The sequence below is a fragment of the Balaenoptera ricei genome, chromosome 1, assembly GCF_028023285.1.
Source record: "Balaenoptera ricei isolate mBalRic1 chromosome 1, mBalRic1.hap2, whole genome shotgun sequence".
NCBI lineage: Eukaryota > Metazoa > Chordata > Mammalia > Artiodactyla > Balaenopteridae > Balaenoptera > Balaenoptera ricei.
Window position 1 is genome coordinate 188,477,871 of NC_082639.1, and position 24,435 is coordinate 188,502,305.

The 24,435-nt window shown below is 36.0% G+C and overlaps 1 protein-coding gene across 6 annotated transcripts in view; it reads left to right on the plus strand.

The window, feature by feature from the left end:
* The window catches only part of CRB1 (crumbs cell polarity complex component 1), a 265,758-nt gene that overhangs the window by 1,665 nt on the left and 239,658 nt on the right, over positions 1–24,435 (plus strand). For 2 of the 6 annotated variants that reach the window (XM_059942890.1, XM_059942903.1), the window contains exon 2: positions 14,922–14,996. The exons of 3 other annotated variants lie outside the window; for them this stretch is intronic. In XM_059942890.1, the coding sequence (XP_059798873.1) occupies positions 14,960–14,996 (37 nt within the window). In that variant the 5' untranslated portion in view covers positions 14,922–14,959. Of the gene's footprint in view, positions 1–14,921; positions 14,997–24,435 lie in introns of those variants that run through there. One more of the 6 variants, XM_059942915.1, reaches the window with a different exon arrangement.

Sequence of the window (24,435 nt, forward strand, 5' to 3'; positions counted from 1 at the left end):
AAACAACCACTCTGTACCAGGCATGTAACATTTTAAATAAACTTAGCCATAAAAGATGTCACTTGATGGCATCAGAGGTATAAAATACCTGGGAATGAATCTAATGAATTATGTTCAAGACCTCTATACACAATTCTCTACAACAGGGCTGACAGACTTTTATGTAAAGGACCAGATATGAAATATTTTAGGTTTGTGAACTGCGGGTAGTATCTTTTCCATTTTATTCTTCATTTTTATGACAACCCTTTAAAATGTAAAAATTATTCTTATCTCACGGACCATACAAAAAACAAGCCATGAGCTGAATTTGGCCTGTGGGCCATTGTTTTCTGAGAACAACCCCTAAAACCCAACTCAGAGAAATTAAAGAAGACATTGAAGAAATATGTCATATTCATAGATTGGAAGAACCAATATTGTAAAGATGTCAATTGTCCTCAAATTGATCTGTAGATTTGAAGACATCAACGTATGGACTTAATCAGTATTAAAAACTTTTGTTTTTCAAAACCAATTAAGAAAATCAAAAGGCAAGCCAAAGATTAGGAGAAGGTATTTGAGAAACATATGCTCCCAAAATAAAACGGACTCTTGCAACTAATGAGAAGGAAAAAAATATGTAAAATGAGCAAAATATTTGAACAGACACTTCATGAAAGAAGATAAGTACATGAAAGATCTTACCTTTAAATTGCATCTTTTTTTTAAACATCTTTATTGAAGTATAATTGCTTTACAATGGTGTGTTAGTTTCTGCTTTAAAACAAAGTGAATCAGCCATACATATACATATGTTCCCATATCTCTTCCCTCTTGCATCTCCCTCCCTCCCACCCTCCCTATCCCACCCCTCTAGGTGGTCACAAAGCACCGAGCTGATCTCCCTGTGCTATGCGGCTGCTTCCCACTAGCTATCTATTTTACATTTGGTAGTGTATATATGTCCATGACACTCTCTCACCCTGTCACATCTCACCCCTCCCCCTCCCCATATCCTCAAGTCCATTCTTTAGTAGGTTTGTGTCTTTATTCCCATCTTGCCACTAGGTTCTTCATGACCTTTTTTTTTTTTTTTTTTCCTTAGATTCCATATATATGTGTTAGCATACTGTATTTGTTTTTCTCTTTCTGACTTACTTCACTCTGTATGACAGACTCTAACTCCATCCACCTCATTACAAATACCTCCATTTCATTTCTTTTTATGGCTGAGTAATATTCCATTGTATATATGTGCCACATCTTCTTTATCCATTCATCCGATGATGGACACTTTGGTTGCTTCCATGTCCTGGCTATTGTAAATAGAGCTGCAATGAACATTTTGGTACACGACTCTTTTTGAATTATGGTTTTCTCAGGGTATATGCCCAGTAGTTGGATTGCTGGGTCGTATGGTAGTTCTATTTTTAGTTTTTTAAGGAACCTCCATACTGTTCTCCATAGTGCCTGTATCAATTTACATTCCCACCAACAGTGCAAGAGTGTTCCCTTTTCTCCACACCCTCTCCAGCATTTATTGTTTCTAGATGTTTTGATGATGGCCATTCTGACCGGTGTGAGATGATACCTCATTGTAGTTTTGATTTGCATTTCTCTAATGATTAAGGATGTTGAGGATTCTTTCATGTGTCTGTTGGCCATCTGTATATCTTCTTTGGAGAAATGTCTATTTAGGTCTTCTGCCCATTTTTGGATTGGGTTGTTTGTTTTTTTGTTATTGAGCTGCATGAGCTGCTTGTAAATCTTGGAGATTAATCCTTTGTCAGTTGCTTCATTTGCAAATATTTTCTCCCATTCTGAGGGTTGTCTTTTGGTCTTGTTTATGGTTTCCTTTGCTGTGCAAAAGCTTTTAAGTTTCATTAGGTCCCATTTATTTATTTGTGTTTTTATTTCCATTTCTCTAGGAGCTGGGTCAAGAAGGATCTTGCTGCGATTTATGTCATAGAGTTTTCTGCCTATGTTTTCCTCTAAGAGTTTGATAGTGTCTGGCTTTACACTTAGGTCTTTAATCCATTTTGAGTTTATTTTTGTGTATGGTGTCAGGGAGTGTTCTAATTTCATACTTTTACATGTACCTGTCCAATTTTCCCAGCACCACTTATTGAAGAGGCTGTCTTTTTTCCACTGTATATGCTTGCCTCCTTTATCAAAGATAAAGTGACCATATGTGTGTGGGTTTATCTCTGGGCTTTCTATCCTGTTCCATTGATCTATATTTCTGTTTTTGTGCCAGTACCAAACTGTCTTGATTACTGTAGCTTTGTAATATAGTCTGAAGTCAGGGAGCCTGATTCCTCCAGCTCCATTTTTCGTTCTCAAGATTGCTTTGGCTATTCGGGGTCTTTTGTGTCTCCATACAAATTGTGAAATTTTTAGTTCTAGTTCTGTGAAAAATGCCAGTGGTAGTTTGATAGGGATTGCATTGAATCTGTAGATTGCTTTGGGTAGTAGAGTCATAAATTGCATCTTAAAGGAGATGCTAATAAAAATCACAGTGAGATACATCCATAAGCATAACTAAACTTATAAAGACTGACAGTATCAAGTGTTGATAAAGATGCATATCAGCTGGAAATCTCATTCACTTCTTATTGGAATACAAGCACTTTAGAAAATAGTTGAGCAATTTCAGAAAATTACACATACAAGCTAGCCATTCCATCTTTTTTTTTTGATAAATTATTTATTTATTTTTGGCTGTGTTGGGTCTTCGTTGCTGTGCGCGGCTTTCTCTAGTTGTGGCGAGCGGGGGCTACTCTTTGTTGTGGTGCGTGGGCTTCTCATTGCATTGGCTTGTTGCAAAGCACGGGCTCTAGGCACGTGGGCTTCAGTAGTTGTGACATGCAGGCTCAGTAGCTGTGGCTCACGGGCTCTAGAGCGCAGGCTCAGTAGCTGTGGCGCTCAGCCTTAGTTGTTCTGCGGCGTGTGGGATATTCCTGGACCAGAGCTCGAAGCCGTGTCCCCTGCATTGGCAGGCAGATTCTTAACCACTGCGCAACCAGGGAAGCCCTAGCCATTCCGTCGTTATTCAAAAGAAACCAAAGCATTATATCCACACAGTCTTAGATACAAAATTTTATAGCAGCTTTACTTGTGATAGCCCAAAATCGGGGTCAACCTAAATGTCCAACAACAGGTGAATGGATAAACAAATATATAGAATACTATTACTTAACTATAAGAAGGAACAAACTAATGCCAAAGACAACAACATAGATGAGTCTCAAAATAACTTGAATAAAAAGACAAAATGAGTATATTCTACATGATTCCATTTATCAAATGTCTAGAAACTGCAGATTAAAATGACAGTTTGTTGCTTAGTCACAATGGGTGGCATCAGAGTTTGTGATAAATTAAAAAAGGGCACAAGAAAATTTTAATTATTTTGATTGTAGTGATGGTTTCACTAGTGTATATATATATCATAACTGATCAAATTATTTACTTTAAATGCATGCAGAGTATTGCATGACAGTCAATCTTAAAGTCATAAAAAAAAAAGAATGTCACACAGACACTTGAACAGGGACATACAATGAAACAATAGAAAAATTGAAATTCCAGAGATTCAAATTCACAGGTTAATTTACTATATAAAAAGGTAAAATTTCAAGTCTGTGACATAAAGATAGACTATCCAATAAATGAAGATAGATAAAGAGGTGGGCATCAGAAATAAAAGTAAGTTGTATATAACCTCAGTGAATCAAGATAAATTCCAAATGTATCAAAAATTTAAATGTAAAAGCTGAAACCATAAAAGAACTATAACAAAACACAAACTTCTAAATAACAGTAAAATGGTGAAGGTCTCTCTCACCACGAATCAGAATTCAGAAGCAATTAAGGGAAAAAAATTGTTAAATCAACCATATAAACTTAAAATTTTTTTGCATGGAGGAATTCCAGTATCAGCAATGGTGAATTAAGTAGCTGGAACCAATTCTCCTGCTGTGAACAGCTAGGACAAAATGTTTTTTAACAAAAGGTACTGTTTTGAATGCATGGCATAGCTACCAGGGTTATGTGTGAGGAGTTGTGAGGGCCTGGTCTGCAAGAAAAAGAGGCTCAAAGAGGTGATCTGGCTTTGGGAGGTGGGGGCTTCTCCCTAAAGGCAGTTACTGACTGGAAGGAAGCAACTGAGAGGCTGATAAAATGAGTAGATCCTTGACAGACTCATGAGGTAGGGAGATGAACATTGAAATTTAAGGACCCCGAGAAAGGAAGGGCCCTAATAAACACCCCATGTTTTCAGCTGGGACTCTGAAAGGCCTAACCTATGAGTAAGAATGTACTAGAAATAGACCACCCATCACAGCACTGAAGCCCTTAACATTTTTATTCCTTTGAGAAAGACAATCAGGAATTGCTTCTTCTCTTAGCCTCTCTGCCTGCCAGGAGCAAAACCAAATGCTGTCTTGATTAAGGTGACATCATCCAGACTCTTAACTTGTTAATTTTTAATATACAATATCCAGCATTGAATCAAACACACAGGCTATTCCAAAAAAGTAAAAGACAGACAAAACAGATCCACAGGAGATCAAGAAAATGAAGTTATTGGACCAATACAACAACAACAAATAGACTATGAGTAATATGTTCAAGGAATTGACAGAGAATATTGAAAATGGAAATCAAATAGAAATTCTAGAACAGGAAAATATGACAGGTGAAATTTAGAAGAATGGATGTGTTTAACCTAAGATTAGAAAGAGCTGAAGAGAAACTATTGAACTAAAAGATAAATCAGAAGAAATATCCAAAATAAAACACAAAGAAAGCCGGAATGGGTAATACAGAAAAGAGGAAAAAGAAATATGTAGAACACATAAAACACCAAACACAAATCTTAATAGAACCACAGCAGCAGGAGAGGAGAATGACAATGAGGAAGAGGCAGTATTTTAAAAGATAGTAGCTGAGAATTTCCCATTGATGAGAGACATCAAGCCAGAGATTCAAGAAATACTAGGAACTCCAAGCAAGATAAGTTCAAAGAAAAGTAAAATTGGGCATGTCATAGTAAAACTGCTGAAAATTGGAGATAGGAAAAAAATTTTAAAAGCATGCATAGGGAAAAAAGAGTATTGGCATTAGAGGAGCAAAATTAGACCAAGAGCTGACTTCCCAATGGAAGCCTAAGAAGCCAAAAGACATCTTAATGATATCTTAATGACGCTCAAAAAAGATAACTGCTGAGCTAGAACAAATCCTTCAAATGAGAGCAAGATAAAAAGTATTGAAATAAGCCAATCTTGAGAGAATTCACTAACTGCAGACTCACAGTTCCAGAAATACCAAATGGAGACTTTTAGGCAAAGGGAAAAATCACAGATGGAAGCAATGTAGTGAAGGAAAGAATAAAGAACAACATGAGTAAATGCAAATTGACTGTGAAAATAATAATGAAAATGACTGTGGGATTAACAAAATAATAACATAAAAGACAAGATATATTGAATTGAATTAAGAATTTCTAAGGTCCTGTGCTGTCCAGCATGTGTTACAAGTTCTAATTTATATACAACTTTAATAACTCAAGGATGTTTGTTATAACCCCTGGAGTAACTACTAAAATCAAAATTAAACAAATGTTTAATAAATAGGCTAATAGAGGTGGGGAAATTGAACACTGAAAAAAGAATCAAGATGAAGAAAAGAAAGGAGAGAAAAAGAAAGAGCATTTGAAACAAATAGAAAAATATAGTAAGATGGTCGACTTAAAACCAAATGTAATAATTAATTACTTAACTGTAAATTGACCAAACTATTCCATTAAAAGGACAGTCATTGACAGACTGAATGAAAAAAAAGACAAAAACTTGCTACTACAGACTTAATTACTACAAAAACTTGATTATTACAGACAACACAAAGTTAAAAGGACATATTTGGAAAATGATACACTATGCAAATACTAACCAAAGGTAGATTGATGTATGTATATTAATATCAGACAAAGTAGACTTTAACATAAATGAGTTATTTGAGATAGAAGGACATATCATCATAATTTGCAATCCATGCAGAAGATATAACAATTTCAAACGTATGCCTGTACTAAATTATCTATATATTTTATAATATATACTTATAAATTTCTATTTATCCATATGTGTATACATATTATATACTATTTTATTTACTTATATAAAAAGATAAGTATACTATTGCATAATATTTTATATACTAATTATATATATAACATTATTATATATGTACATATTAGTACAAAAAAAGATAACTTGAAAACCCCAAATGTTTGGAAATTCATTAATACATGGGTAGCCCATAAGAAAAAGAAAATAATCTCAATAAAATTTAGAAAATATTTTGAACTGAATAATAATAAAAATATGTCAAAACAAATGTGACAGCTAAAATCATGTTTAGAGGGCAATTTTAACTTTAAATGCTCACACTAGAAATGAAGAAAAACTGAAAATCCTTGACCTATGCATTCATTTTAAGAAATAAGCACCCCCCCCCACCAAATTCCAAAGAGGTTATAAGGCTGGAAACAAGAAAGAACAGATATTAATGAAATGGAAACAATCACTTAAAAGAGAGGATCAACAGTATCAAAGTTTTTTTTTTTTTGTAAAGAAAAAAACAATTTATAATTGATAATGAACTCTTACCTTCCTATGTGCCATTTATTAAGTTATTGTCTATTAACTTCCAGTCCACCCTTCAAAATTCTGCATTGTGATGCTGGGCTGGAATTCAGTTTTGCAGGCTGGCTACCTGTTAGTTTCTGCAAAGAACAATAGAGACTTTTAAAAAATAAGAAAAGCATGGTTGGAAAGTGACATTCAAGCCCTCCATCTTGTAAAAGTACCAAAAGGAAAGGACGCTATCAGGAAAGTGAAAAGACAACCTGAAAATGGGAGAAAGTATTTGCATATGATAAATTTGATGAGGATCTAGTATCCAGAATATATTTTAAAATCTTATGAGTAAAAAAAAAAACCCAGTTTTTAAAATGGACATTGGATTTGAATAGACATTTCTCCCAAGAAGATATATAAAGGCCAATAAACACATGAAAAGTTGCTCAACATCATAGTCTGTATAGAAATGCAAATCAAAACCACAAGTACATACCTACCACTTCACATCAACTAGGATGGTCATAATTAAAAAGATAACAAGCATTGGCAAGTCTGTGAAGTTGGAATCCTCATACACTGCTGGTGGAAACATAAAATGGGGCACCCACTTTGGAAAATACTTTGTCAGTTTCTCAAAAAGTTAAACACACGGGTTACCATATGACCCAGCAATTCCACTCCTAGGTATATACCCAAGAGAACTGAAAACAGATGTTCACACAAAAACTTGTAAACAGATGTTTATGGCAGTATTATTCATTATAGCCAAAAGGTGGAAAAAACCCAAATGTCCATCAGCTGATGAACAGATAAACAAAATCTGGTATATTCATACAATTTAATACTATTTTGCCATGAAAGGGATTAAAGTACTGATACATACTACAACATGGATGAATCTTGAAAAACTGTGCTAAGTGAAAGATGTGAAACATAAATGACCACATATTGAGTGATTCCAGTTATATGAAATGGATAGCGATATTCACAAAAACAGAAAGTAGATTAGTAGTTGTAAGGGTCTAGGGAAAAAGGGAGTAAGGGAACAACTGCTGATGGGTACAGGTTTCTTTTGGGGTAATGAAACTGTTCTAAAATTAGATTGTGGTAATAGTTGTACAACTTTGTGGATACACTAAAAACCACTGAATTGTATGCTTTAAAAGGGTAAACTTTATATTATATGAATTTTATATATATATATATATATTTTTTTTTTTTTTGGTGACTGCCCCATTGTATGTACCCAACAGCAATGTATGAGGATTGTGAATTCCAGTTTCTCCACATCCTTGCCTTATTGTCTGTCTTTTTTATCACAGCCATCTTAATGGAATTGAAGTGGTGTCTCAATGTAGTTTTTTTTTTTTTTAACATCTTTATTGGAGTATCATTGCTTTACAACGGTGTGTTAGTTTCTGCTTTATAACAAAGTGAATCAGCTATACATATACATATATCCCCATATCTCTTCCCTCTTGCGTCTCCCTCCCCCCCACCCCCCCATCCCACCCCTCTAGGTGGTCACAAAGCACCGAACTGATCGCTTAATAAAAATGATATATTCATTTTTGTAATTTTGTAATGATATATTTATTTTTGTAAATGTAATAACATAGAAAATGCTTACATAATAATTTTTATGTGTAAAAGAGTACTTTTTGTTCATATGGTATGGTCACATGTATAAAAAAATTATTACTGAGTAAAGATTGGAAAACATTGCACCAAAATATTAATAGGAATTCTCTCTAGGTTGTGGAGTGACATAAGATTTTCTTTTCTTCAATTTTTTTAAAAATAATTCAACTTTTCTATTATAAACATGTATTTTTATAGTGAGGAAAAAAAATTTTTTTTTAAAGTACCATAAAGAAAAGGTGTCAAGTAATGTCATAGTACTTACAGTCCCTTAGACTTTAGACTCCAAAGTCAGAGCATGTCACATATGCTGGGCAAGGAATAAGAAAGCTTTTTCACCTTATGAAAACACAATGACTATAAAACTTAATGTAGTCTCAGGGACTTCTCTGCTACCTAGAGTAAAACTTTTTTTTCAAATTTATTGAGGTATAATTGACAATAAAATTGTAAGATATTTAAAGTGTACAATATGATGATTTGACATACATATACGTTGTAAGTTAATACATTATCAAATTAATTAACACATTACCTCACATATTTACTTTTTTTTTTAGTGAGAACATTTAAGTTCTACTCTTTGAACAAATTTCAATTATACAATACAATGTTATTAGTTATAGTCACCATGTTATGCATTAGATCCTCAGACCTTATTCATCTGATAACTGAAAGTTTGTGCCCTTTTATCACTCTCCCTATTTCCCCTACTTCCCAGCCCCTGGCAACTGCTTTTCTACTGTTTCTATGAGTTTGACTTTTTTGTTTTTTGATTCCACATATAAGTGGTAACAAGTAGTATTCATATTTGTCTTTGTATCTGTCTGGCTTATTCACTTAGCCTAATGCCTCCAGGTTGCAAAGGCAGGATTTCCTTCTCATTTTTTTTAAGGCTGGATAATATGTATATATATTTCATTTTCTTTATCCATTCATCCGTCTACAGACACTTAGGTTGTTTCCATATTTTGGCTATTGTGAATAATACTGTAATAAACATGGGAGTGCATATAACTCTTTGAGATAATGATTCCATTTTTAATTTCTTGAGGAACCACCATACTGTTTTTGATAGTGGTGTACCAGTTTACATTTCCACTAACAGTGTACAAGGATTTCCTCTTCTCCACATCCTCACCAACATTTGTTATCTTGTCTTTTTGATAATAAACATCCTAACGAATGAGAAGTGACATATTGTGGTTTTGATTTGCGTTTCCCTGAGGATTAGTGATGCTGAGCAACTTTTCATGTACTTGTTGGCCATTTGTATGACTTCTTTGAAAAATTGTCTATGTAGGTCCTTTGCCCATTTTTTTTTTAAATTTATTTTTGGCTATGTTGGGTCTTCATTGCTGTGCATGGGCTTTCTCTAGTTGTGGTGAGTGGGGCTACTCTTCGTTGAGGTGCACAGGCTTCTCACTGCTGTGGCTTCTCTTGTTGCGGAGCACAGGCTCTAGGCGCGTGGGCTTCGGTAGTTGTGGCACGTGGGTTTAGTAGTTGTGGCTTGCGGGCTCTAGAGCGCAGACTCAGTAGTTGTGGCACATAGGCTTAGTTGCTCCACAGCATGTGGGATCTTACCAGACCAGGGCTTGAACCTGTGTCCCCTGCATTGGCAGGCAGATTCTTAACCACTGCACCATCAGGGAAGCCCTGGATATTAACTCCTTGCTAGGTATGTGGTTTGCAAATATTTTTTCCTATTTTGAAGGTTGCCTTTCAGTTTGCTATGCAGAAGCTTTTTTTTTGATGTAGTCCCACTTGCTAGTTTTTGCTTTTGTTGTTAAATCCAAAAAATTATTGCTAATACCAATGTCGAGGAGCTTACCACCTGTTTTCTTCTAGATGTTTTATGGTCTCAGGTCTTACATTTAAGTCTTTAATCTATCTTGAGTTGATTTTTGTGTATGGCGTAAGAGAGGAGTCCGGTTTCATTCTTTGGTATGTGGCTGTCCAGCTTTCCCAACATCTTTATTGAAGAGACTATCTTCCCCCCATTATATATCTTGCTCATTTGTCGAAAATTAATTGACCTTATATGCACAGGATTATTTCTGACCTCCTGATTCTATTCCATTAATCAATGTGTCTGTTTTCATGCCAATGCCAAGTTGTTTTGATTACTATAGCTTTGTAGTATAGTTTGAAATCAGGAAGTGTGATGCCTCCAGCTTTGTTCTTTCTCAAGATTGCTTTGGCTATTTGGGGTCTCCTCTAAATGGAAAAGAAGCAAAAATCTATAGGAAAAGGAAAATCCCAACAGGAAAGGCAAATATATAGTAAGGATTGAAGGTCGCTTAAATAAGCCAGTATGTAGATTACAAAACAAAACAAAGTTGTGAAAGCAACTATAAGTACAATAAACAGTAAAGTGATAAGCATGAAGATGTAAAATATGACATAAAAACACAAAATGTGGGGGAGAGGAGTAAAAAATATAGATCTTTTAGAACATTCCTTGACACCATATACGAACATAGACTCAAAATGGTTTACAGTCCTAACTGTAAAACATGAAACCATAAAACTCTTAGAAGAAAACATAGGGGAAACACTCTTTGACATAAACCACAGCAATATTTTCTTGGATCAGTCTCCTAAGGCAAAAGAAATAAAAGCAAAAATAAACAAGTGGGACCTAATTAAACTTAAAAGCTTTTGCACAGCAAAGGAAACCATCAACAAAACAAAAAGACAGCCTATGGAAGAGGAAAAAATATTTGCAAATGAAGCAACCGACAAGGGGTTAATTTCCAAAATATACAAACAGCCCATACAACTCAATAACAAACAATCCAATCAAGAAAACTTGAATAGACATTTTTCCAGAGAAGACATACAAATGGCTCACAGGCACAGGAAAAGATGCTCAACATCACTAATTATTAGAGAAATGCAAATCAAAACCATAATGAGGTATCACTTCACACCTGCCAGAATGTCTATCATCAAAAAATCTACAAATAACAAATGTTGGAGAGGATGTGGAGGAAATGCAATCCTCCTACACTGTTGGTGGGAATGTAAATTGGTGCAGCTACTATGGAAAACAGTATGGAGGTACCTTAAAAAACTAAAAGTAGAGTTACCATATGATCCAGCAATCCCACTCCTGGATATATATATCCAGAAAAAAATGAAAACACTTATTGGAAAAGATATGTGCACCCCAGTGTTCATAGCAGCACTGTTTACAATAGCCAAGACACGGAAGCAATCCAGGTGCTCATCAACATATGACTGGATTAAAGAGAGGTGGTGTACATACAGAATGGAATATTATTCAGAATAAAAAGGATGAACTACTGCCATTTACAACAATGTGGATGGACCTAGAGAATATTATACTTAGTAAAGTGTCAGACAGAGAAAGACAAATAGTACTGATATATAATACCACTTATATGTGGAATCTGAAACCTAATACAAATGAATGTACAGTATATACAAAACAGAAGCAGACTCACAGATATAGAAAACAAACCTGTGCTTACCAAAGGGTAAAGGGAAGGGGGGAGGGACAAATTAGGGGTATGGGATTAACAGATACAAACTACTATATATAAAAAAGGTAAGCAACAAGGATATACAGTGTAGCACAGAGAATTCTACCCATTATTGTCTAATAACCTATAATGGAATATAATCTGCAAAAATACTGAATCACTATGCTTTATACCTGAAACTAACACAATATTGTAAATCAACTACATTTCAATTAAAAAAATAAAAAATAAAAAGTTGAGGGAGTGGGGGTTACATTTTTAAAGAGATGAAGAACCAAGTAAAATATTTATAAATAAGTAAAACAAGTGGAGTAAATAAAGAACTTTGAAGAAGTAGAAATTAAACCTGGAACCAGCAACATTAAAACACTGCATTAGGTTGAGGAAGGTATTCAAGAAGGGTGAGAACAAATCTTACTTGACAGCTCAATGCCTAGGCTGGTTCCAGAAGTGTTTCTGATAAGAGACAGGATCAAAGGAGCACAGGGGAGACAGAGGGTGTCAGAATTAGGCCCTGGGCTGTCAGAGCTTCAGGTAACAAAGATAAAAAATTGTGTTTGCTTTCTTTTGTGAGAAAGCTTTAAGTTGATTTGTCAAGGACAGCAGATGTTTGTTTGGCAAAGTGGCAGCACGGAGAGAAAATTGTATTTCTTAGTATGACCATCTGCAAGAAAGAGGTTTGGAAATCCTCTAATGAGCGTGCTAGGATAGAAGGCACTCAAGTTGGATTATCAGGCTTTCGTTTTGCCTGGTGTGTATGGTGTGTAAGGCAAGGCTAGAGAAGAATTGGGAAAATAGAGGGGATTTTTGAGGTCACATTGCAGCAGAGAGAGGAAAGCAAAGGAGGGAGGAATTTCAAGGAGAGATGACAGCTAAGAAAAGGACCTCAGTTTTAGGTGATACCTGCTCCTGATTTTGATAGTGTGCTGTTGATCCGTGAGAAGAAGAAGATTGAGCAAGGGGTCGGTAACCATAGGATTGGTATAGAATATTGTGGGATGAGTTCAGTTTTGGAGTCAAACTGATCTGTGTTCAAAACATACCTCTTACATCCTGTTGGTGTCAGCTTGTATGCTTCTCAGACTATAGTGAAAAACACAGAGACGTGCTCAGCCTTTCAGTTCTTTCTGAAAAATAATAATTTTACAAGCAGTAATTCATATTTTTCCAATTGAAAAAATCATATATTTTGAAGAATAATGAAACATTTGCCTGATGATATGGTATAATATATCTAAACTATTTCTACATGAAATACAGGGTAAAGGATATTCTTTTAGAAAATATTCACTTTATGCATGCGCATGTCCAAATTTATCTTTTTTTCTTTTTAATTTTTTCATTTAAAGCTCTTTTACTTTCCCAGCATTTAATGGCCTGTTTACACAATAGATTCTGAAACTCAGAGCAACTCTCTGGAGACCCAGAGGAAATGAATAGTGGCAGATATACATTAGTGCAGGTTATAAAACATAATTACATTAAAATTTTTAGGTAAAAGCACATTTTAATGCATTAAACCTGCATTGCAGAAGCATACTAAGTTTTTATGGATAAATTTTTTTTCCACTGGAGGGTGCAATTCATCAGTGTATCAAGATTTCTACAGTTCCTTTAATGAGTATACTTTATAAATAATACCAGAGAGCTGATTATTTCCAAGACACTAATGTAGAATGCTGAGTAGATTTTATAAAACTTTAAATAGATAGAATTTCACTAATAGGAATCTGGGCTTTATTCTACAATATACTTGTGATTTAATTAGGATCAAATGATTTTTAAGCTAAGGGTATTCTTTTATTCTCTCTTTTGGATACTATGTATGACTTTCTTGGTTATTAATACTGCAAAAATGTATGCTAAAATTCATAATAGAAATACAGTCCTACTTATTATGAAGTTTTTGCAGTTTTCTTTAGCAGTCTATGTATTTATTTAAAATTCTCTGTGAAATATAGATTATTAGACTTTACACACAGTAATAATATGTGGTCTAAAATTAAATGTAAATTTAATAAGCATAAAACTAATATATACATTTAATTGAATTTTTTGTTTTCATTATATACCTTTATGTAGTATGAAGGCTTTTAGATAATGTGTGCCTTCAGTATAACACCAATAAAATATAAATTTTAATAACAGCCAATATTTATTGAACACCAACCAACTGGGTCTCAGCAGAGTTCTGTACTGATTAACTTTCCATTTTTAACTTATTTAATTCTCACAACAACCTCAACAAATAGGTAACATTTTCCCCACTTCACAAATGAGGAATCTCAGGTGTCACGTGACTTACCCACGTTCATACAGTTGGTATGAACTGCAGCTCAACCTGGGTGACCTGACTTCATGGCCCAGACTTAATCACTGTTTAATAGCTATGTTGGACTTGTCGGTGCCAACCCCTGCTACCCAAACAGTAATGTGTTGATTTTTATTTTACACACTTGAAGACAGGCACTTTGCATTGTGGTTAATGTCTCAAAGATCTCCATCAAATATTGTGGCTTTTGCTTGCCTGGAACTGATAGAACTGCTTTAATTATGACTTAGATGAATGGTGGCTCAGACTCTTAATTGTCTACCCCAGCAGCTCTCCTCTCCTCCCCTACCCATAGCAGAACACCAAGATTGCCACTCAGAGGAAAAGACTGCATTGTCCCATCTCATGCCGTCTCAGAGATGCACAGCTGCATAACCAAGTGGGCAGTGAAATGTTAAGTGTAAGTGTTGGGCAGGACTTCCAGGAGGTCTCCTTAAGAAATAAGGTCTGGGGCTTCCCTGGTGGCGCAGTGGTTGAGAATCTGCCTGCCAATGCAGGGGACACGGGTTCGAGCCCTGGTCTGGGAAGATCCCACATGCCGCGGAGCGACTAGACCCGTGAGCCACAATTACTGAGCCTGCGCGTCTGGAGCCTGTGCTCCGCAACAAGACAGGCCGCGATAGTGAGAGGCCCGCGCACCGCGATGAAGAGTGGCCCCCACTTGCCACAACTAGAGAAAGCCCTCGCACAGAAACGAAGACCCAACACAGCCATAAATAAATAAATAAATACTTAAAAAAAAAAAAAAAAGAAAGAAATAAGGTCTGTGGCCTGTGACATTTACTCCTATTTACCCTCTCCCACTGCCCACAGTGCTGGCATGAAGAGCAGCTGGAGCTCAAGCAGCCAGGATGACAGAACAAGAGAGGGAAGGAACTTCTATCTCCCGTAAGCCTCTATTTTGAGTTTTTCTGATATAGGCAGCTCTTTAATCATATTAACAGTTAAGGAGTTTTATAAGGTTTAAAAACCCATGTTGTCTATCTTTTGATCCTCAGTCAACACCAGACCACAGCCTTTCTCAACAGATGTGACCCTACCATGAGGCCACCAAATATCCTTTCTATATTAATTTTGAATATGTTATTGGGCTGGTGATATGTGTTTGCTTAATTCTACAACATCATTTCTCGAAAGATCATTGCTACCCATAGTTTAAAATTAATTGCAAAACTTGTTCTACTCAGGGTAAAAATTTGCAGCTTGCTTTTACCGTTGTCAATTATTTAAAATATTTTAATTCATGCCAGGTGTTATTTCCCTTTTTGTAACCAGGAGGAGTACTATGGTGTACTCTTCTTGAGGTCAAATAAGTTAAAAAGTATTTTTATGAGATTAGTAACATGATTTGGCAGTAAAGAATATGCATGACACATTTTGTATAAAAAAATTGACAAACTTCCTAGATTCCCAGCATTTCCTCTTTGCTCAGACACAAACCTAGATTATGCTGACCTCTCTTTAAACTTGCCACCTACCTCTAAGGAAAAGAATAAAGAAGTTTGCTTTAAGGCCCTTTCCTTGAAGTTTAATTGATGTTTGAGAAAAAACAATTCATGAAATGTCCTAGATTAGTAGATGACCAAAGGTCTATGGGAGGTAGAATATCATACAGGTTTTAAGGTTTTTGCCAGATGTAATAGTAACAGTAGCAACATAACATGGTTATTAATAGTACTTTCACTTATGCAGCACTTATGGTGTACTTGGCACAGTACTTAATGATTTGTATGTATTAAGCCATTTAAGTCATTCAGTTCTCTCCATTCTAACAGAGGTACTGTTTTACAGCTCAGGGAACTGAACCACAACAACATTAAACAATTTGCTCAAGGTCACTCAGCTAAAATGGAGAAATCAGGACTTGAACCCATGCTTTTTGATCTTGCAATAGTACAATATTATACAGTATTCCTCCATTTAGAGAATTGTTATAATTATTGTACTAAATTAGCTGAATGAAAGATATAATTAGAGAACTATTTAGAAAGCTATGCTGAATATAGCTTCTTTCTTTTTTTTTTTTTGGGGGGCCGTGGGTCATGCGGGATCATAGTTCCTCAACCAAGGATCGAACCCATGCCCCCTGCATTGGGAGCACGGAGTCTTAACCACTGGACTCCGAGGGAAGTCCTGAATATAGTTTCTTGATCTATACTTCTCAGACCCTCTTTCTTGGTATTGAAGTGTAAATTTGTGCAAACCATTGTTTGAATACTTAATAATTGAATATTTAGTAATTTTTTTAATCTCCTACCTCTATCTTGCCCCTCCCCCTCCCCTCTCCCCACTGGTAACCACTAGTTTGTTCTCTATATCTGTGAGTCTGCTACTCTTTTGTTATATTTACTAGTTTGTTGTAATTTTTAGATTCTGCATGTAAGTGATATCATATGATATTTGTCTTTCTCTTTCTGACTTACTTCACTTAGTATGATCATCTCTAGGTCCATCCATGTTGCTGCAAATGGCAAAATTTCATTCTTTTTTATGGCTGAGTAGTATTCCATTGTGTATATACATATATCACATCTTCTTTATCCGTTCATCTGTTGATGGACACAGGTCGCTTCCATATCTTGGCAATTGTGAATAGTGCTGCTATGAACATAGGGGTGCATTCTGAATTAGTGTTAGAATAATTAAATATTGAATAATTTAAGATTTTTAATTCTTTTTTCACCAAGTTAATTTCCAAAGGAAACATTCATGATAGTTATCCAAATTTTTCATTTTATTTCTATTTTTCTATGACCTCACCAGATATAGGTATTAGGATAGACATTATAATCAGTTTTAGATTAAGTCTTGGGAAAGAATCACCATGTGGCAAATTAAATCTATCTGATAAGGGGTTAATTATATCTAGTTCCCTTATGGTTGGTCCTGTAGGTAAAAAAAAAAAAAAAAATTATCCACTTTCATGTCTGCCAAGAGTATGCAAAAGAAAATGATGTATAGGGCTGAAAATATCCTTTGGAATCTATTAAATACTGCCTGTATTTTGCAGAGAAAGATAAAGTCCATATTGATCAAAAAACTTGACCAAGATAATTTACCCAAGAAAAAGGTAGCAATAAAATATACAGAGCATGTACTCGAGTGTCAGAAGATGTAGGTCAGATCTTGGTTCTGTAATTGATTAATCAAGAAAACTTGGAGTGTTACTTAACCTCTGGGAGGATAAAGATTTTAACTAGTAAAATTAGCTAATGATACAATAATATTACCTATAAAATTGTCTTGAGGATCAAATGAGAAGATATATGTGGCAGTGTTTTACAAACTATTAAGTGATATATAAATGGTAGCTACTATTAATTAGATTTTGTTTTCCATTATAGAGAGGAGGTACTATAAAACCTACATATCATCAACAACTTAGAAATGGTTCCCATACCAAGACAAAGGCAGGAGATATTATAGCTTCTTTATAAAATATTTTCATAAAAAGTTTCAGATGTTATAGTAAGTACTGAATAATTAGATTACAGTTCCTAGCTTATCATTTTTTTTTATTCAAACAGAAAGTCACAAAAATTATAATCATCCTCATCAGTTCACTCAGTCCCATGTAATTAATTTTTTTTTTCATCTTGATCTTTTGTTAGCACTTTTATGAATTCATCAGTTTTCCATCAGAGTTCTGAAAATGCTTATTCATTCAGTTCAGCAGTATAGTCAGTTACCAGAAACCTGTACTTGTCAGTCTTTTCCATGAATTCCTTGAAGATGAAACCTTTTTATAGGAACATTTTTACAAAAGCATCAGAGTACACCCAGAACTGTCTGTAAATGAAAAAAGACTTAAAAATGACCACAGTTAAAGATTTGATGAAAGTTCATAATAATGCAATTGACAAGGAAATTTAGTTATTTCTGAGATATACATTTTAAAGTAATAACTAGAATTATGACTTATAACATTATACCAGAATATATAAGATTTTTAGAAATTTCATGAAATGTCTGAAACATTTATATTAACATATTTCCATACGAATAACCCAAAGAAAGTTTAGTATTAGCTGTTTTTTTGTTTGTTTGTTTGTTTGTTTATACTGCAGGTTATTATTCGTCATCAATTTTATACACATCAGTGTATACATGACAATCCCAATCGCCCAATTCAGCACACCACCATCCCCACCCCACCGCGGTTTTCCCCCTTGGTGTCCATACGTTTGTTCTCTACAACTGTGTCTCACCTTCTGCCCTGCAAACCGGTTCATCTGTACCATTTTTCTAGGTTCCACATACATGCATTAATATACGATATTTGTTTTTCTCTTTCTGACTTATTTCACTCTGTATGACAGTCTCTAGATCCATCCACATCTCAACAAATGACTCAATTTCGTTCCTTTTTATGGCTGAGTAATATTCCATTGTATATATGTACCACAACTTCTTGATCCATTTGTCTGTTGATGGACATTTAGGTTGCTTCCATGACCTGGCTATTGTAAATAGTGCTGCAATGAACATTGGGGTGCATGTGTCTTTTTGAATTATGGTTTTCTCAGGGTATATGGCCAGTAGTGGGATTGCTGGATCATATGGTAGTTCTATTTTTAGTTTTTTAAGGAACCTCCATACTGTTCTCCATAGTGGCTGTATCAATTTACATTCCCACCAACAGTGCGAGAGGGTTCCCTTTTCTCCACACCCTCTCCAGCATTTGTTGTTTGTAGATTTTCTGATGATGCCCATTCTAACTGGTGTGAGGTGATACCTCATTGTAGTTTTGATTTGCATTTCTCTAATAATTAGTGATGTTGAGCAGCTTTTCATGTGCTTCTTGGCCATCTGTATGTCTTCTTTGGAGAAATGTCTATTTAGGTCTTCTGCCCATTTTTGGATTGGGTTGTTTGTTTCTTTAATATTGAGCTGCATGCACTGTTTATATATTTTGGAGATTAATCCTTTGTTGATTCGTTTGCAAATATTTTCTCCCATTCTGAGGGTTGTCTTCTCGTCTTGTTTATGGTTTCCTTTGCTGTGCAAAAGCTTTGAACTTTCATTAGGTCCCATTTGTTTATTTTTGTTTTTATTTCCATTACTCTAGGAGGTGGATCAAAAAAGATCTTGCTGAGATTTATGTCAAAGAGTGTTCTTCCTATGTTTTCCTCTTATAAGAGTTTTATACTGTCCAATCTTACATTTAGGTCTCGAATCCATTTTGAGTTTATTTTTGTGTATGGTGTTAGGGAGTGTTCTACTTTCATTCTTTTACATGTAGCTGTCCAGTTTTCCCAGCACCACTTATTGAAGAGACTGTCTTTTCTCCATTGTATATCTTTGCCTCCTTTGTCATAAATTAGTTGACCATAGGTGTGTGGGTTTATCTCTGGGTTTTCTATCTTGTTCCATTGATCTATGTTTCTGTTTTTGTGCCAGTACCATATCATCTTGATTACTGTAGCTTTGTAGTATAGTCTGAAGTCAGGGAGTCTGATTCCTCCAGCTCCGTTTTTTTCCCTCAAGACTGCTTTGGCTATTCGGGGTCTTTTGTGTCTACATAGAAATTTTAAGATGATTTGTTCTAGTTCCGTAAAAACTGCCATTGGTAATTTGATAGGGATTGCATTGAATCTGTAGATTGCTTTGGGTAGTATAGTCATTTTCACAATGTTGATTCTTCCAATCCAAGAACATGGTATATCTCTCCATCTGTTGGTATCATCTTTAATTTCTTTCATCAGTGTCTTATAGTTTTCTGCATACAGGTCTTTTGTCTCCCTAGGTAAGTTTGTTCCTAGGTATTTTATTCTTTTTGTTGCAATGGTAAATGGGAGTGTTTACATAATTTCTCTTTCAGATTTTTCATCATTAGTGTATAGGAATGCAAGAGATTTCTGTGCATTAATTTTGTATCCTGCAACTTTACCAAATTCATTGATTAGCTCTAGTAGTTTTCTGGTGGCATTTTTAGGATTCTCTATGTATAGTATCATGTCATCTGCAAACAGTGACAGTTTTACTTCTTCTTTTCCAATTTGTATTCCTTTTATTTCTTTTTCTTCTCTGATTGCCGTGGCTAGGACTTCCATAACTATGTTGAATAATAGTGGTGAGAGTGGACATCCTTGTCTCGTCCTGATCTTAGAGGAAATGCTTTCAGTTTTTCACCGTTGAGAATGATGTTTGCTGTGGGTTTGTCATATATGGCCTTTATTATGTTGAGGTAGGTTCCCTCTATGCCCACTTTCTGGAGAGTTTTTATCAGAAATGGGTGTTGAATTTTGTCAAAAGCTTTTTCTGCATCTATTGAGATGATCATATGGTTTTTATTCTTCAATTTGTTAATATGGTGTGTCACATTGATTGATTTGCGTATATTGAAGAATCCTTGCATCCGTGGGATAAATCCCACTTGATCGTGGTGTATGATCCTTTTAATGTGTTGTTGGATTCTGTTTGCTAGTATTTTGTGGAGAATTTTTGCATTTTTATTCATCAGTGATATTGGTCTGTAATTTTCTTCTTTTGTAGTATCTTTGTCTGGTTTTGGTATCAGGGTGATGGTGGCCTCATAGAATGAGTTTGGGTGTGTTCCTACCTCTGCAATTTTTTGGAAGAGTTTGAGAAGGATGGGTGTTAGCTCTTCTCTAAATGTTTGATAGAATTCACCTGTGAAGCCACCTGGTCCTGGACTTTTGTTTGTTGGAAGATTTTTAATCACAGTTTCAATTTCATTACTTGTGATGGGTCTGTTCATATTATCTGTTTCTTCCTGGTTCAGCCTTAGAAGGTTATACCTTTCTAAGAATTTGTCCATTTCTTCCAGGTTGTCCATTTTATTGGCATAGAGTTGCTTGTAGTAGTCTCTTAGGATGCTTTGTATTTCCACGGTGTCTGTTGTAACTTCTCCTTTTTCATTTCTAATATTATTGATTTGAGTCTTCTCCCTCTTTTTCTTGATGAGTCTGGCTAATGATTTATCAATTTTGTTTATCTTCTCAAAGAACCAGCTGTTAGTTTTATTGATCTTTGCTATTGTTTTCTTTGTTTCTATTTCATTTATTTCTACTCTGATCTTTATGATTTTTTCCTTCTGCTAACTTTGGGTTTTGTTTGTTCTTTCTCTAGTGCCTTTAGGTGTAAGGTTAGATTGTTTACTTGAGATTTTTCTTGTTTCTTTAGGTAGGCTTGTATAGCTATAAACTTCCCTCTTAGAACTGCTTTTGCTGCATTCCATAGGTTTTGGATCGTCGTGTTTTCATTGTCATTTGTCTCTAGGTATTTTTTGATTTCCTCTTTGATTTCTTCAGTGATCTCTGGTTATTTAGTAACGTATTGTTTAGCCTCCATGTGTTTTTTACGTTTTTTTCCTTGTAATTCATTTGTAATCTCATAGCCTTGTGGTCAGAAAAGATGCTTGATATGATTTCAATTTTCTTAAATTTACTGAGGCTTGATTTGTGACCCATGATGTGATCTATCCTGGAGAATGTTCCGTGCACATTTGAGAAGAAAGTGTAATCTGCTGTTTTTGGATGGAATGTCCTATAAATATCAATTAAATCTATCTGGTCTATTGTGTCATTTAAAGCTTCTGTTTCCTTATTTATTTTCATTTTGGATGACCTGTCCATTGGTGTAAGTGAGGTGTTAAAGTCCCCCACTATTACTGTGTTACTGTCGATTTCCTCTTTTATGGCTGTTAGCCATTGCCTTATGTATTGAGGTGCACCTATGTTGGGTGCATAAATATTTATAATTGTTATATCTTCTTCTTGGATTGATCCCTTGATCATTATGTAGTGTCCTTCCTTGTCTCTTGTAACATTCTTTATTTTAAAGTCTATTTTGTCTGATATGAGTATAGCTACTCCAGCTTTCTGTTGCTTTCCATTTGCATGGAATATCTTTTTCCATCCCCTTACTTTCAGTCTATATGTGTCTCTAGGTGTGATGTGGGTCTCTTGTAGACAGCATATATATGGGTCTTGTTTTTGTATCCATTCATCAAGCCTGTGTCTTTTGGTTGGAGCATTTAATCCATTCACGTTTAAGGTAATTATCGATATTTATGTTCCTCTGACCATTTTCTTAATTGTTTTGGGTTTGGTTTTTTTTTTTTTTTGAATTTATTTATTTTATTTATTTATTTTTGGCTGTGTTGTGTCTTCGTTTCTGTGCGTAGGCTTTCTCTAGTTGCGGCGAGCGGGGGCTACTCTTCATCGCAGTGCGCGGGCTTCTGATTGTCATGGCCTCTCTTGTTGCGGAGCACAGGCTCTACACGCGCAGGCTCAGTAGTTGTGGCTCACGGGCTTAGTTGCTCCGTGGCATGTGGGATCTTCCCAGACCAGGGCTCGAACCCGTGTCCTCTGCATTGGCAGGCAGATTCTTAACCACTGCGCCACCAGGGAAGCCCCTTGGGTTTGTTTTTGTAGATCCTTTTCTTCTCTTGTGTTTCCCACTTAGAGAAGTTCCTTTAGCATTTGTTGTAGAGCTGGTTTGTTGGTGCTGAATTCTCTTAGCTTTTGCTTGTCTGTAAAGCTTTTGATTTCTCCATCGAATCTGAATGAGATCCTTCTGGGGTAGAGTAATCTTGGTTGTAGGTTCTTCCCTTTCATCACTTTAAGTATATCATGCCACTCCCTTCTGGCTTGTAGAGTTTCTGCTGAGAAATCAGCTGTTAACCTTATGGGAGTTCCTTTGTATGTTATTTGTCACTTTTCCCTTTCTGCTTTCCATAATTTTTCTTTGTCTTTAATTTTTGCCAATTTGATTACTGTGTGTCTTGGCGTGTTTCTCCTTGGGTTTATCCTGTATGGGACTCGCTGCACTTCCTGGACTTGGGTGGCTATTTCCTTTCCCATGTTAGGGAAGTTTTCGACTATAATCTCTTCAAATATTTTCTCGGGTCCTTTCTCTCTTCTCCTTCTGGGACCCCTATAATGCAACTGTTGTTGCGTTTAATGTTTTCCCAGAGGTCTCTTAGGCTGTCTTCATTTCTTTTCATTCTTTTTTCTTTATTCTGTTCTGCAGCAGTGAATTCCACCATTCTGTCTTCCAGGTCACTTATCTGTTCTTCTGCCTCAGTTATTCTGCTATTGGTTCCTTCTAGTGTAGTTTTCATTTCAGTTAATGTATTGTTTATCTCTGTTTGTTTGTTCTTAATTCTTATAGGTCTTTGTTAAACATTTCTTGCATCTTCTCGATCTTTGCCTCCATTCTTTTTCCGAGGTCCTGGATCATCTTGACTATCATTATTCTGAATTCTTTTTCTGGAAGGTCGCCTATCTCCACTTTATTTGGTTGTTTTTCTGGGATTTTATCTTGTTCCTTCATCTGGTATATAGCCCGCTGCCTTTTCATCATGTCTGTCTTTCTGTGAATGTGGTGTTTGTTCCACCAAAGGAACAAACAAAGGCTGTAGGATTGTATTTCTTCTTGCTTCTGATGTCTGCCCTCTGGTGGATGAGGCTATCTAAGAGGCTTGATGGGAGGGACTGGTGGTGGGTAGAGCTGACTGTTGCTCTGGTGGGCAGAGCTCAGTAAAACTTTAATCCACTTGACTGTTGATGGGTGGGGCTGGGTTCCCTCCCTGTTGGTTGTTTGGCCTGAGGCAACCCAACACTGGAGCCTATCTGGGCTCTTTGGTGGGGCTAATGGTGAACTCTGGGAGGACTCACGCCAAGGAGTACTTCCCAGAACCTCTGCTGCCAGTGTCCCTGTCCCCATGGTGAAACAGAGCCACCTCCCACCTCTGCAGGAGACCCTCCAGCACTAGCAGGTATGTCTGGTTCAGTCTCCCCCGGGGTCACTGCTCCTTCCCCTGGGTCCTGATGCACACACTACTTTGTGTGTGCCCTCCAAGAGTGGAGTCGCTGTTTCCCCCAGTCCTGTCGAATTCCTGCAATCAATTCCACTACGCTTCAAAGTCTGATTCTCTAGGAATTCCTCCTCCCGTTGCTGGACCCCCAGGTTGGGAAGCCTGATGTGGGGCTCAGAACCTTCACTCCAGTGGGTGGATTTCTGTGGTATAAGTGTTCGCCAGTCTGTGAGTCACCCACCCACCAGTTACAGGATTTGATTTTACTGTGATTGCGCCCCTCCTACCATCTCATTGTGGCTTCTCCTTTGTCTTTGGATGTGGGGTATCTTTTTTGGTGAGTTCCAGTGTCTTCCTGTTGATGATTTTCCAGCAGCTAGTTGTGATTCTGGTGTTCTCGCAAGAGGGAGTGAGAACACGTCCTTCTACTCCGCCATCTTGGTTCCTCCTCGCATGTCACATTTTAAAAAATGCACTTTTGACCATCTTCCTCCAAACTAGGGAACTCCACACTCCAGAGGCCCTCCTTTCAACGTGCTGCCT